The sequence below is a fragment of the Ascaphus truei genome, chromosome 10 (assembly GCF_040206685.1).
Source record: "Ascaphus truei isolate aAscTru1 chromosome 10, aAscTru1.hap1, whole genome shotgun sequence".
NCBI lineage: Eukaryota > Metazoa > Chordata > Amphibia > Anura > Ascaphidae > Ascaphus > Ascaphus truei.
In genome coordinates, this window is record NC_134492.1 from 10201117 (window position 1) to 10216451 (window position 15335).

General features: G+C 43.2%; 1 protein-coding gene across 4 annotated transcripts in view; it reads left to right on the forward strand.

Annotated features, from left to right (window-relative positions):
- The window catches only part of SLC44A5 (solute carrier family 44 member 5), a 107684-nt gene that overhangs the window by 76878 nt on the left and 15471 nt on the right, over positions 1–15335 (forward strand). For all 4 annotated transcript variants that reach the window (XM_075615787.1, XM_075615784.1, XM_075615788.1 and 1 more), the window contains 6 exons: positions 1574–1657; positions 2064–2176; positions 3266–3397; positions 9984–10083; positions 13335–13427; positions 13878–13965. In XM_075615787.1, the coding sequence (XP_075471902.1) occupies positions 1574–1657; positions 2064–2176; positions 3266–3397; positions 9984–10083; positions 13335–13427; positions 13878–13965 (610 nt within the window). The remainder of the gene's footprint in view (positions 1–1573; positions 1658–2063; positions 2177–3265; positions 3398–9983; positions 10084–13334; positions 13428–13877; positions 13966–15335) is intronic.

Below are 15335 nucleotides of genomic sequence, written 5' to 3' on the forward strand. Positions count from 1 at the left end.
ATTATTATTATACAGTTCAGCACATTCAATTTCAAGGGGAGCAAATGTTTGCCCTCATCATTATCATTAGAAGTGGGTTATTAGCAATAATCTGTAAGTGTTAGGGTTTCAATGTACTGGGCTAGGCAGGTATTCTTCTATAGAGTGATTTAAGGAACGGTTCTATCAGGCGATAGAGGTTAATCAGCAAAGTGTTACAATGGGATGCAGTAACGCTTCTTGTTCTGCCGATTACCATTGGTCCCAATGTCTGTAATAGCATGTTCTTGTATAGCGCTGCTAGTTTTACGTAGCGCTTTACAGAGACATTTTGCAGGCACAGGTCCCTGTGAGATAAAGGGACTTGCCCAAGGTCACAAGGAGCCGACACCGGGAATTGAACCAGTGCCAGTCAGTGTCTTTGCTCACTGAGCCGCCCCTTCTCCTGCAGGTATGGACTCTCGTCTCATAAGGCTGAAAAAGGGGATAAGTCATTCCTATGGCAATTTCTCTACCAGGCAATGCAGACACCACCAATTGAACAAGAACACGTTTTAGCCATCACATTAAATTAGTCATTCATGCACATAATTAAGGTAGAAGAGGAGTCGAAAGAAAAAGCCATTCAAAATATCATGATGTATATTTCGTGCAGTTATTTACGGCTGCCTCCCCAGCCTTGCTGCGGGCACACCTGTCTTTTCTAAGACGTGTGCGTGTGTATTTAAAGGGCGCGTGTCCCAGTGAGAGGTAGAGCAGGTATTGCTGTGTTCTAGAGCTGAATAAATGCATGCCCTTTATAGAGATTGCATGCAGACTGATACTCAACAAATCAGGGCGATTGTTGCCACGTTCATAGGAAATGTGTGCTTTGAAAAGTGCTATTTAACTTAATAACCCCCCCCCCCCTCGTGATGTATTGTACCCCACAGCGAGGATACATCACATAACCCCGGTGTGTCCTTTTCTGTATTGCTTTTGCTCTTCTGCATGACCATGCAATTACCTTTAATGTTCATTTCTTTCACATCGGTGGGCTTTAGGTGCGCTGCAGAAGTTACCCCGAGACTTTTATTGTACTTTCCTGAAATCCCGCTGCCTGAAATAACACTTAATGGTTTTTTTTCCTTGTTTTGCACATAACTGTTGCATTTGCGCAGTCTCGTCGCCTGCCAACGTTCCCTGTAACAGGGGTGCTCAACTCCAGTCCCCAAGACCCCCCCAACAGGTAAGGTTTTAAGGATATCCCAGCTTCAGCACAGGTATCTCAATCAGAGACTCAGTCAAAGACTGAGCCTCTGATTGAGCCACCTGTGCTGAAGCGGGGACTGATTGAGCCACCTGTGCTGAAGCAGGAATATCCTCAAAACCTGACCTGTTGGGGGGGCTTGAGGACGGACGTTGAGCACCCCTGTCCTACAAGAATAAAAAAAAACGCTTATTACATTTTAACCCAACCCTGCGCAAAACTACCTGTTAACAAGTTTAGTTGCAGTGGGGATGGAAATGCAGATTATTAGTAGTGTGTGTTGCTGCTGTGTGAACAAAACATTTTTTTTCTCTCACAATAAACGACTTCCTTTTTCAATGCAAGTGGTATCAATAATGTGCTCGACGCAAGAGCGTTTGGGATGAAGATTTTTGAGGACTACGCTAGTTCCTGGTATTGGATTTTGATGTAAGTGATTTCTCTCTTTTTTTTTATCCTTTTCAATCTTCACTTGCACTAAAGCAGTTAAAAGCAGGATACGCTGGCCTTATCTTAATCAATTGCAGGTTGTGATACTGCTTGTGGAAATACAATCTGAAGAATGGACCTTTTTGATCTCCAGAGCTCATGTTTAACAAATCTGTGTGCTTTATTATGTCAAGTCGCATAAAAGGTATCACAAACCGCAAATAATCTAATTTTCTCAAAGACCTATATATATTTGTTAGATCTCTTGACTTTACAATTGTATAGAATCTCCTGTTTCATTCCCATGCTACCCTGATAATTCTAAACTAAACAAACGACTTATTCAAAGCGTCCCTTTTAAATCTACACATTTCCCTACCGTAGTTTTATTTTTATATCTTTTTAGCGCACTCTTCATCGCCATGGTTGTAAGTCTACTTTTCCTCATACTTCTGAGGTTCACCGCCGGCGTACTCTTCTGGATTTTTATAGTCGGTGTAATTGGAGTTGTAGGATATGGTAAGTATTACATTTATTATAAAGTATTTATCTGCACTCTATTTTCTCTCTCAGCTGGTAAAAACAAAACAAATATTAACCTCATTCTGTGCCCTCCAGAGGGGATACAATTCGTTTTATTTGTGCTTTACAGCATTGCACGTTCATTCTTTTTCCTTATTACAAAATACACTTATTTTGTGGTTCATACTTGTGTTGAAGGCTCTCTCCCCTTTCTAAATCTGAGGCCCTACGTGCAATTCTATCTCTGCTGAGGTCATTACAATGAATCTGGATTTTTGCCACAGTTTGCAGTGAAGTTCTATTCTCCTTCATAGAGCTTTTCATGTTAACTATTGTACAGAAATTGATGTGTCCTAGATCTTCCCTAAGAATATGTATTTTCAGCATATCAAAAAGGTGCCCCTGTGTCTGTGGCACACCCTTTCTTTGATTTGCAGTGTATTAGTCCCAGGGATGTTTATATATAATATTAAAAGCAGGAATCCTCGCTAACTAACCCCCTTTTGTTTACAGGATGGGAAGCAGGGGTCCCACCCAGCTGAACCAAGCTACTTACCTGTAAATTTACCAGTGTTACTTCCTGGTTTTTAAAGGGGATTTAAATGTCCGTCCAATAGGAATGTGCAACCGATGACGTTACAGTTTCCTTTTGGCCTGGGATTTGGCGTCCATTTTGTTTCCCCTGCAGGATTTAAACCTGGTAACTTTACAGGTAAGTATCTTGGGAAATGATGGTAGGGAGCTGAAAATAACATGATTAAGCTCCGGCGGCCCCTCCTCTTCCCCTCCCCCCCGCCCACCCCTGACATTGTGACGTAGTCTTGGAGCCCCCCCCCCCAAAGGGTTAAGTCTCCATGATGTATGCTGAGCCTGCACAAATCTAATACAGTGATCTCTAAGAAAGTTTGTCTTAATGACCACAACATGAGCAACATGTAGAAACATGGTATTAATTACTCCTCACGAGAAATGACAGAAATCGCCTGTTGGAGACCCACTGATGTTACAGAATAAAAGCAAAGTGAGACGGTGCTGCTGCTGCTGCTTCGTGGGATTGTACTAATCTTGTGCTGCCCTTATTTCCAGGCATCTGGCATTGTTTCTGGGAATATGGCAGCTTGAAAGGAGCACCTGGAGCTGACCTAACCATATATGACATTGGGTTACAAACTGATTTTAGGGTTTACTTACAATTGAGGCAAACATGGTTAGCATTTAGTAAGTATTTCTTTGACCATGACTCTTTTTATTATAAGGGGATTGTGGGGGGGGGGGGGGGCGGATTGGGTTGGTTGGCAGGAAAATATTTGTTGAACTGATGCTAAAATGAGCATTTTTTTAAAAATGTCATTTAATTTATTTCTGATCTTAGTTCCAATTTTCAATGTTCGTTTAACAAAAAAAAAATTTGTGACTCATACGCCTAAGTAGGTAGATGAAAATGTGAGCGACGGGGACCCGATACATTCCCAGGGGGGTTTACCTTTTACTAGTATGGGGGAAATATACATTCCATGTTGGGTAGAGAGGGACAAGTTGTTTTTTTTTTGCGGATTTGGATTCAGCCGTTTTTTTTGACCCGCGAATCAGTCTCAGAAGAAGCGATTCGTCTTTTGCAGATTTTTATTTATCACTGATGCTCCAATCCGCAGATTCCACAATCCACTGGGGGCTTTTAAAAATCCACGGACGCGCGGATTGCTGAATCCGCGGATTGGATTATTAAAAACCAGCGGATTATATCCTTTTGCAGTTTTGGACTAATCCGTATGGATGGAAACTGGAACAATCCGTTGATGGATTTTACACCACGGAACAGATTTTTTTATGGAAAGCTCGGGAAATACCGCAAAAAAAACAGGTTTTGACAGTTTCGCTCATCTCTAATGTTGGGACAATCTTTCTTTGGTATTAATGAGATTAATTTGTGGTCTTCTAATCTGCCAGTGCAAGAACTGAGAAGAATGTATTAATAGAGTTAACAGAAAGGAAAATGTTATATTATATATTTACTTTGTCTAGAGATGGGTGACAATGTTTGCGAATTTAGATCCGTCTCGGCCGGTTCCTTTGGTCCACTGATCAGCCCAATTCGTCGTTTCAAAAAAATAAATATTCAGAGACAGAGAGCAATCCGTTCTCGAATTGTTTTTTAAGAATCCGAACACAAATAAAATCCATTGCCGAATTGTTAAAAAAGAAGAGCACACACACAGAGACCTTTCTAAATGAACTCCAGTTGTATATATATCCCCTAAAATGTCCCTCGAAATAAATTAGGGAGACATGCCTCTGCTGAAAAAGGAGCACTTCTGAGGTACCCGGCTGGGAGATAAACTAAAGACTATGCAAAATATACTTAAATGAGTCCCATCCCACAGTTCCTAAAAGGATTTCCATACCACCTACAAAGAGTTGATAAGCCTGGGTACCAACTTAATGACTGGAATGATGTAACATCCAACAGGACTAGAATCCACCACCACTGCTTTTCCGTGCAACAACTCTAGCAGTGTGAGCTAAACCAGTTTGAGGGGTATCACTGGCACATCTTACTTTTGAGCTGCTCACTGCTCGCACATGTAGCTAATCTAGCTATTAGCATATCGCAGGTGTGCTCCACAAGGAATATGATATAAAAGAACAAGGACAAAAATATTCATTATGCTATATGCCAGAGTACCCGACACATACTTAACTGAAATACTTTATTTAAAAATAAAACTATACAGACTGCAGGAAGTGATTCCACTGGCTTCCTCCAACACACAAAGTGTTATTGGGTTGACAAGTCTAAGGCACCTTATTTATTTATCAAATGTTTTACCAGGAAGTAATACAGTGACATTTACCTCTCGTTTTCAAGTATGTCATGGACATAGAGTTATGATGAAAAAACATGGTTACTTTAAATGAACAGCGGCTGTACATTATATTTAAATACATTGCATGTACAGTAAGAGATAATATATATTATAGGCGTATATAACAGTTACAGACATGATTCGAATGTGAGGCAGCTTTAGTTTTGAAAGAACTTAGACTGGTGGCGTCTGTGAGAGTCTCCGGTAGATTGTTCCAGTTGTGAGGTGCACGGTAAGAAAAGGCCAAGGGTCCACATTCTTTGTTGAAACCTTGGACCCTTAGCAGTGTTTTGGAGTCTGATCTCAGATGATAAGTGCTGCATGTGGTAGGGGTGAGGAGCTTGTTCAGATAGGCGAGTAGCTTGTCCAGAAAGTATTGAGGGCAAGACAGGAAAGATTAACTTTCCGCCTGGACTCAAGTGATAGCCAATCTAGTTCTTTGAGCATTTTGCAGTCATGTGTGTTGTAGTTACACTGTAGGACAAAGCGGCATATTGAGTTGTGGAGGGTGGCCAGTTTGCTAAGGTGAGTTTGGGGTACTGAGCCATATAATATGTCTCCATAGTCGAGAATTTGCATTAGCATCTGCTGTGCGATACGCTTTCTGACTAGCAGACCTAGGGAGGATTTGTTCCTATAAAGTACACCTAGTTTGGCATAGGTTTTGGATGTCAGGGAATCAATATGTAACCCAAATGCTAAATGGGAGTCAAACCATATGCCCAGATATTTAAAACTAGTGGCAGGAGCTAGGATAGTATTAGAGTTGGTTCTGATCTGTAGCTCTATCATTGGTAGCTTTAGAAATGTAGCCCTAGTCCCAAATACCCTTGTTACGGTCTTGTCAGTGTTTAAAAACAGTTTGTTTTGGGAAATCCAGTATTCAAGTCTCGAAAAATCAGATTGAAGTAAGTGTCCAAGGTCAGAGAGGCTAGGGCTGTGTGCATATAAGATTGTGTCATCAGCATACATGTGTATTGAAGCTTCCTTACAAGCTGAAGGTAGATAATTAATTAAGGAAGACTGAAAAAAGTAGGGGCCCCAAAACAAAGCCTTGCGAGACACCTTTGGAATGGGGTATGGTGTCAGACCCAACAGAATCAGAAGTTGCACCCACACAACCTCTGTTATTCAGAACAACCGCTCTAGAAGTGTGAGCTAAACCAGCTGATGGGTTCACTGCATACTGTCTACTAACCGCATACCTGGGCAACCTCATTCTACTGGGTTAGAAGGAAATGGCTGCCACATCCGCTGCTCTTGGGATTACACAGTTATAACTGCAGTTTGACAAGCAAACACTATTATTCTTGGTACTATCTGGATGTTATACATCGTCATCTTATTAGACCAGATCTGTGCAATTGTGTTTATATAGATTGTACATGGGGCATTAAATCCCTTCTATGTACCTATCTATTTAAGCGGATAGGGTCTCTTTCAGGGTGACGGCACCTCTGAAGAAGCCAACTTGTGATTTAATGCATTTTGAATTTTCAATCTGCATTATCAAACAAGCCCTAAATCAGGAGTCTTTTGTTCTGCAAATATAGATATACAGGCGTCGTTCATTGCTTATCATTTTGCTTAAATTACAACTAAGTACTAGATCTCACGGGCTGCTTGTGAAAAACGGGCTGCTGCAGGGGTGGGGCAAACAGGCTGCTGTGGGGTGGGGCAAACGGAGTTGTGTGATGGCGAAGGAAGGGGGGGGGAGAGAGGAGTCAGAAGGGAGAGAGGAGGCAGAAGGGGGAGAAGGGAGAGAGAGGGGGTGGAGAAGGGAGAGAGAGGGTGGGTGAAGGGAGAGAGAGGGTGGGTGAAGGGAGAGGGAGGGGGTGAGGTATGAGGAGGGGGAGATGTAATGTTTTTTTCTGTATCACAATAAGAAAACAGTTAAGTAAAAGTTGTGCGCTAAAATATATTTATTTGTGGTAGGTGCGCTATGGGTTCGGAGGGGGGGCCTGCTCCTTTCATTTGTCCCGGGCCCCATGATTTCTGTTGGGGCCCTGTGGGTGATGTGAGGTGCAGGGGGGCGATTGGAGGTGCAGGGGGTGGTCATTGGAGGTGCAGGGGGTGGGGGGGTGATTTGAGGTGCATGGAAGGTGATTTGAGGGGCATTGGGGGGTGATTTGATGTGCAAGGGGGTCATTGGAGGTACAGGGGGGTCATTGGAGGTGCAGGGGGGTCATTGGAGGTGCAGGGGGGTCATTGGAGGTGCAGGGGGGTCATTGGAGGTGCAGGGGGTGATTTGAGTTACAAGGGGGGTGATTTGAGGTGCAAGGGGGGTGATTTGAGGTGCAAGGGGGGAGAGTGATGTGAGGTGCAAGGGGGGAGAGTGATGTGAGGTGCAAGGGGGGAGAGTGATGTGAGGTGCAAGGGAGGAGAGATGTGAGGTGCAAGGGGGGAGAGTGATGTGAGGTGCAAGGGGGGAGAGTGATGTGAGGTGCAAGGGGGGAGAGTGATGTGAGGTGCAAGGGGAGAGAGTGATGTGAGGTGCAAGGGGGAGAGCGAGGTGAGGTGCAAGGGGGAGAGGGATGTGAGGTGCAAGGGGTGTGTGATGTGTGTGCGTGCAGGGGGGTATTGTGTGTTTGATGTGGAGGGGGAGTATTATGTGTTTGATGTGGAGGGGGAGTATTATGTGTATGGGTGAGGGGGAGAGATGGGGGTATGAGAGATAGATGGGGAGTATCGCAAAGGTTGATAGTGAGGGGTTCTGGGGGAGATATGAGGAGGATGATGAAGGGTGCTGGGGGAGATATGATGATGAGGGGTGCTGGGGGAGATATGATGATGATGATGATGAGGTGCTGGAGGAGAGATGATGATGATGATGATGATGGTGATGATGATGATTTTACCCGTGCGGCCCAATTTTTTTTTCCTTGGAGCAGTTTGGCCCTTCACACTTTACGAGTTGTGCAGGCCTGTTATAAAGGATAAATACAGTGGGCCATATTTGCTAAGCAGTGTTCTGCCGTAAGGCACCATCGGTGCTGGAATACATTACAGCCTATTCAAATAAATGGACAGTAAGGTGTCTTCCGGCTCCAGAAGGTGTCTCAGAGCAGGAGATGGTTTATTATATATGCTTCTCTATCCCTGAAGATGGTAACATGCGTTGTACAGGTATGAGCACTCAGTGAGAAGTAAAGCTCAGAACTAAGTATATGGTGACAGTGGTGCGAGCCATCAGCTGGTTGAGCTCACACTGCTGTTGTTCTGATTATGTTGGGTCTGACACCATACCCATTTCTTAAGGTGCCTAAAACTCTACCCAATAACACTTTGTGTGCTGTGGGAAGCAATTGGAATCACACCCTGCAGTTTGTAGAGTTGTATTCATTGGAAAATAAAGTATTTCATTTCAGTATGTGCCTGGCACTCTGGCAGGTGGCACAGAGAATATTTTTGTCATTGTTCTTTTATACCGTATTCCTTGTGCAGCACACCTGAGATACTTGTGAGATACGCTAATTGCTAGATTAAGCGACCAGTGGGAGCAGTGTGCAGCTAAAAAGTAGGACGCCACAGTAATACTACCCATCAGCTGCTTTAGCTCACACTGTTAGAGCTGTGGCCTAGAAAAGCAGTAGATCTGGGTCTGACACCATTCCAGGCCATTAGGTAGTTTCTGTCTATCTCTCTCTGTCTCTCTGTCTCTCTGTCTCTCTGTCTCTCTGTCTCTCTGTCTCTCTGTCTCTCTGTCTCTCTGTCTCTGTCTCTCTCTCTGTCTCTCTCTCTCTCTCTCTGTCTCTCTCTCTGCGTGTGTGTGTGTCTCTCTCTCTGTCTCTCTCTCTGCCTCTCTCTGTCTCTGTCTGTGTCTCTCTTTCTGTCTCTGTCTGTCTCTGTCTGTGTCTCTCTTTCTGTCTCTGTCTGTGTCTCTGTCTGTGTTTCTCTTTCTGTCTCTGTCTGTGTCTGTGTCTCTGTCTCTGTCTCTCTCTCTCTCTCTCTCTCTCTCTCTCTCTCTGTCTCTCTCTCTCTCTCTGTTTCTCTCTCTCTCTCTCTCTCTGTCTCTCATGTGACTAAAGAAACTACCTATTTGTGCATAAACTAAGCGCTAAAACTAATTCAAAATGTGCTTAATGATTGAGATAATACCAAACTAGATATTAATTAATATAACGTGATTCCTAAGTGGAGAAATCTAATGTGACAGCAGCCTAGGGAACCTCACACAAATGCTCCTTGTGCATAAGTTTAAACAGATATGAAAATAAAATGCAATTCCCGGCGCTAGAAAAAAATGAAATAAAGTACCAATCAATAAAGTCCAATGGTTTGTGTGTCAGTCTTTCACAACGGATCACAGTCCCACAACGAATACCAGTGGTGCCTTGATTTTCCTAAGGAAGATGAAGAGAACACACAGCCATTGCACAGTACCACAAGGATATTTTAAATCCCTTACCCCAGAAATGTAAGTAGGCTTATTTCTGGGGTAAGAGAATTAAAATATCCTTGTGGTAATGCGCAATGGCTGTGTGTTCTCTTCATCTTCCTTAGGAAAATCAAGGCACCACTGGTATTCGTTGTGGGACTGTGATCCGTTGTGAAACCATTGGACTTTATTGATTGGTACTTTATTTCAGCTCTGTCTCTCATGATGGATTTTTTAGTATCCCGTCCGCAGACGGACTTTAGTGGGCAGGACATTGAATTCTAGGGAACGGCTTTGGGCTGTCTGCCACCCCTAATTGTGAAACAGTAAAACTGGTACACAAAACACCATCCAATGTATCAAAGAAATGAAAGCAATTGCTTTTTTTCCTTTAAATAACTGAGTTAGCTTCTCCCTTCCCCTCTCATCTTGGCCGTTACAAGATTTTGACAAACACCTGACATCTTGAATTCTTTAACTGCTTGGACTGTACGTACGTTTGATGCTAAAAAATAAATTTTGCCTGTGACCAAAAGTGAGGCTAATCATTTTTTTTTTACAGTGATAATACTTTGTATTGTCGAAGTTATCATCATACTGATGTTGATCTTCCTGAGAAATAGAATCCGAATCGCAATTGCACTTTTGAAAGAAGGCAGCAGGTAAATAACTTTTGAAACATTTATATAAAAAGCTCAATACTCTTCCTTAAATGTCACAGATTGGTTTTCTAATCCCCGTGTGGTTTTGCAGTGTGCAATAAAATATGTGATGTCTCAAGGAAATTCAATTAAAGGCACAACCCCAATTAAAAAAATAAATACATTTGTATAGCGCTGCTAGTTTTACGTAGCGCTTTACAGAGACATTTTGCAGGCACAGGTCCCTGCCCCGTGGAGCTTACAATCTATGTTTTTGGTGCCTGAGGCACAGGGAGATAAAGTGACTTGACCAAGGTCACAAGGCGCCGACACCGGGAATTGAACCAGGCTCCCCTACTTCAAACTCTCAGGGCCAGTCAGTGTCATTACTCACTGAGCCGCTCCTTCACAAAGGATTGAAGCAGGGGTTCTCCAGAGCTGACCCCCATTAATTTCAGCTGCAGGGACCCCCTGCCTCCGGAGATACCTGCCTTTGTAGTAGATGTCAGTAGCCGCTCTGGCTGAGCAAGCAGGACTTTAAAGTTTAAAGCTCCCGCGTCACACGGGCCAATATGAAGCCGCAGCGATGATGTCACGGCTTCCTAATGGCCCGCAGGGCGCGAGAGCTTTGAACAGCGGCCATTACGTGAGCCCTGGTAACTGAGCAGAAGAGCTACAGGCACCTACAATAGAGGTAAGTATCTCCAGAAGCAGGCACTCCACGCAGCTTAAATGGGTGGGGATCAGCCCCGGGGACCCCCTCTTCAATGCTATATAATAAAAAAAATCAACTTTACAAAAGAAATTGCGAGCTTGTATTGCTGCTCTAAAGGAGCAATCCATGCAATATCCTACAGGTGTGCTGTTTTGTTTTTATAACTATGTCCATTCTGTAATATTAGATAATACTTACTTTAAAAAAACATTTTTTTATTCAAATCTTAATGCCATTTTTAATATATTGAGCATCCTTTCATTTCTATAGCAGGTTTTAAAGGAGCAACACTGCTTTCCCCTTTTTTTTAATCTTATTTTTTTATATATGTAAAGCGCGTGACAATGTATAATTCTACATTCTTACCTAGGCTGGCAATCGTTTGGGGCTCCTGCTATAAATCTGTCAAAATCCTAAATGTGTGCCTAACATAATGGCCACCTTTCAGTTTCAAATCAATCCTTCAGTCCGTGTAACTCAGAAGCTCCACTGTATCCTGATATTACTAAAGTAACATTATCTATTGTTACAGTTTGCAGCTCAAACTGCTTGGAACATTGGCAACAAATGATCACAAACAGGAAAGTGTTGCAAAGAACTTGCACTGCTGAGGAGGTGTGCTAAAGCCTGCTATAGAAATCAACGGATACTTTAAAATGGCCTTAAGAGTTGAATAAATAAAACAAATAAAAAAATGCAGTAAGTACTATCTAATACTACTACTACTACTACAAAAAAAAAAAGATTTCACATGTTTTACTGCTTTAACATACTTCCACAGCAGTGCAAGATCTTTGCAACACTTTCCTGTTTGTGATCATTTGTTGCCAATATTCCCAGCAGTTTGAGCTGTAAACTGTAACAATAGGTAATGTTACCTTAGTAATATGAGAATACATTGTAGCTGCTGAGCTACACTAACTGAAGGATTATTTGAAACTGAAAGGTGGCCATTTAGTGAACCCTGGGAAGCAGGATCTTTGCTGATCGATTACAGGAGAACGAATCAATCGGCAGCTTAGGTAATTAGTTTTTTAATAAAGGTAAACAAAGGCTGCATATATTTTTTTAACGTACCGCTTGGATTTCCCCTTTAAGCACTAACGCCCATATTTACTAAGCAGTATTTGTCATGAGACACTTTCCAGGGCGAGAAGACCTTATACCAGGGGTTCTCAGCTCCAGTCCTCAAGACCCCCCAATGTCAGGTTTTAAGGATATCCCTGTTTCAGCACAGGTGGCTCAATCAGTGCCTGTTGAAAACTGTCCCTCACATTGAGCCAATTGTGCTGAAGCAGAGATGTCCTGGAAACCTGACCTGTAAAGGGGGGAGGAGGGGGCGTACTGGAGTTGAGAATCCTTACTTTATATATTCGTAACATCCTTTCTGCATTTAATACATTTTCAGCTACTTATATCTGTCCCCAGATGGTGGCACTATATACATATACATTTACATGGCGCGCTTGTATAAATGCATGGGAAGAAATATTGTGAGCAATCAAAGGAAACAATTTACACTTTTCATGCAAATTGTTGCCAAATGAATTGATTAGAAGTGAGGCACTGCGGGTCCCTACAGGGATTGATGACTACAATACTGTTAAAAGTGCAATTTGGAAGAATTATTTTAATATAACAAATTCAGTTGTTTGTGTTAGAATTCATTTCTTCGCAGATGGAAATAGGGACAGTACACTTGCATGAACACAAGGGGGACACCCCCCGGTCTCCCGCTGCTGCATTCACGCTAATCGCTGTGATAACGGACCAATCGGAGTGTTTGGCGACGCAGACAGTCTGGCCGTGTAGTGAGGTCATGTGACCAGCCCATCAGCATCACCAAAGATTCCAATAGGCCAGTGGTCACAGCAAGGAGCGTGAATGCAGCAGCGGGAACCCGCACAGACAATGCCGGGGGGCCAGTACAGAACCCCGACAAATCAGTACAGCTGGAGGGTCTGTAATATGCTCTGTCTTTTGTCTTGGTGACAGCAGAACATATTTTTTAAAGTTTGAGAACTATTAATTTATTTCCAGAAGAACACACGATATCAATTCTCTCTCTCTCTCTCTCTCTCTCTCTCTCTCTCTCTCTCTCTCTCTCTCTCTCTCTCTCTCTCTCTCTCTCTCTCTCTCTCTCTCTCTCTCTCTCTCTCTCTCACACACAACCCCATTCCTCTCTCTAACTCTCCCTTCTTGCACCTTCCTTCTCCTCACTCTATCTCACTCCGACCCTGTCTCTCACATGCACCTCTCTCTCTCTCTCTCTCTCTCTCTCTCTCTCTCTCTCTCTCTCTCTCTCTCTCTCTCTCTCTCTCTCACCCCCTGTCCATGGGACCCCTTGTTTTGGAGCAGGCAGTGGGGGTACTTGGAGCTACCCGGCCGTGAGGTAGAGGCCCGTCAAGGCAGCCAGTTCGGACCACTGGGGCGGGCCCCCATTTACCACCGGGGCCAGAACCTTAGTCCTGGAGCCCCCCCCCCCCCTTCTGACAAATGTCTACTTTAAGCTTGTATTGCCTTTAGTAATGCATTTTTTCCCACTTTTTTTTCCCAGGGCCATTGGATACATCATGTCTACACTGTTTTATCCAATCGTTACCTTCATTCTCATAGCAATTTGTATCTCCTACTGGGCTGTCACAGCAGTGTATCCTTACTCTTATCTACATATTGTCCATGTCATGAAAGGACATTATTCATTTATCATATGGTCTGTCCGGACCTCCACCAGCATTCCCAGGGGCCCAGGAAAGATGTCTACCCCCGACCTCCAGGTTATTGAGTGGGAGAAAGGGGCACAGACCCCGTTAAGCAGGGGAGGGGGGAGGTTCCACCTGTTGCGCTTGGCGGGACCATCGGAAAAAGTGGCCTAGCCACTCTTCTGACTTTCAGTCGGGCCTAACTTCTGGGTTCAGCCTAGTCCGTACAGTTGACTCAGTGCTTCCCCATTGTGGTCGGTATACAAAGCCTGCCCCTTCCATGGGTTCCTCCTCACAGTGACATGCCTGACACACACTGACATTACTAAATAATGTCAGTACAGATGTACGATATTCTCATTCATACCTGATTTCCTCCTTAACACAGCATGCATAAGTTTCCTAGCTACATCAGGTCAACCTGTCTACCAAGTGATGGCAAATAAAACTCTGTGCCAATATGCAGCTATCGCTTGTAACCCGGAAGTAAGTATTTGAGGCATTTGTGAAATTGACATTTCTGTAAAGAAAAAACAATGCACACTCCCAGTGTGTGTGTGTGTGTGTGTGTGTGTGTGTGTGTGTGTGTGTGTGTGTGTGTGTGTGTGTGTGTGTGTGTGTGTGTGTGTGTGTGTGTGTGTGTGTGTGTGTGTGTGTGTGTGTTCTGAGGCTGAATGTTTATAGAAATGATTTTGCAAGAGCAAACAGATCCTGCCGAAGTCTTCCAAATATTCTGATGTAATGGGAGCAGTTGATTGGGGTCACATTTGTAGCGAGGGAGAGAGAAACAAACACAATGATGTTTTCGGAAGCTTAGCTGATCATACCATACAGATGAAATGGTGTCAGGTACCATGCAGTATTTGTAGTGTTACTTTTTTAGTAGTGCCAAACATGTAAGCAGTTCTGTGAATAATAGACTTACAAATAATGTAAAATAAGTTAAACAAGACACAGAGTTAGATTTCTGACTGGAAACACAAAGGAATGAAGTTATATACTGTAGTGGGAGTTAAGCAAACAGGGGTATTATGGATAAATGTAAGGCAATACTGTGTGATGGTAAGCAATGGGTTTGTGTAGTCATCAATGTTTGACATGCTACTGATATACGTCCTTGGAAAGGACAGATTTACTGTAGTGAGCTGAAACCTGGCATGGTAGCTTTAAAGCAACAGTCAGAGCTGCCGCTTCTGTGGGGAAGATCACGTGACTAGGCAGTCACTAGATACAATTGGTGCACTGCTAGAGAGAGGGCAGGGTTCAAAAAGTGGCGTGTGAGAGCCTGTTTCAGAAGAGGAAGGGGATGTGACTTTGTTAATGGTAGCTATAGAAATAAAAAATGCTTGATACATAAAAAATGTAATTCAGAGTTGTTTTTAAAAAAAAAATGCTACCTGTATTTTCTCATAGTACTTAACTGATTTATTAAAAAAAAACTCACATGTAGGATATTGCTTGGTCTGCAGGTTTAAAGATACGGGACATGAAAGTAAAAAGTATTTCTCACATCAGAAGTAGAGACCAATGGGACTGAAAGAAGGCTAGCTTGAAAAATTTAGTGAGCATGGGTTTAACTAAAGACTAGATCAGGGGTAGCCAACTCCAGTTTTTAAGGGCCACAGACAGGTCAGTCTTTCAGGATATCCCTGCTTCAGCAGAGGTGGCTCAATCAGTGGCTCAGTGAAAGACTAAGCCACTGATTGAGCCACCTGTGCTGAAGCAGGGATATCCTGAAAACCTGACCTGTTGGCAGTCCTTAAGGACTGGAGTTGGCTACCCCTTGACTAGATGGACCAAACTACTGTCACTCAGTATAACTTTCCTGGCCCATTTTGAATTCCTTCCTCGTTTTG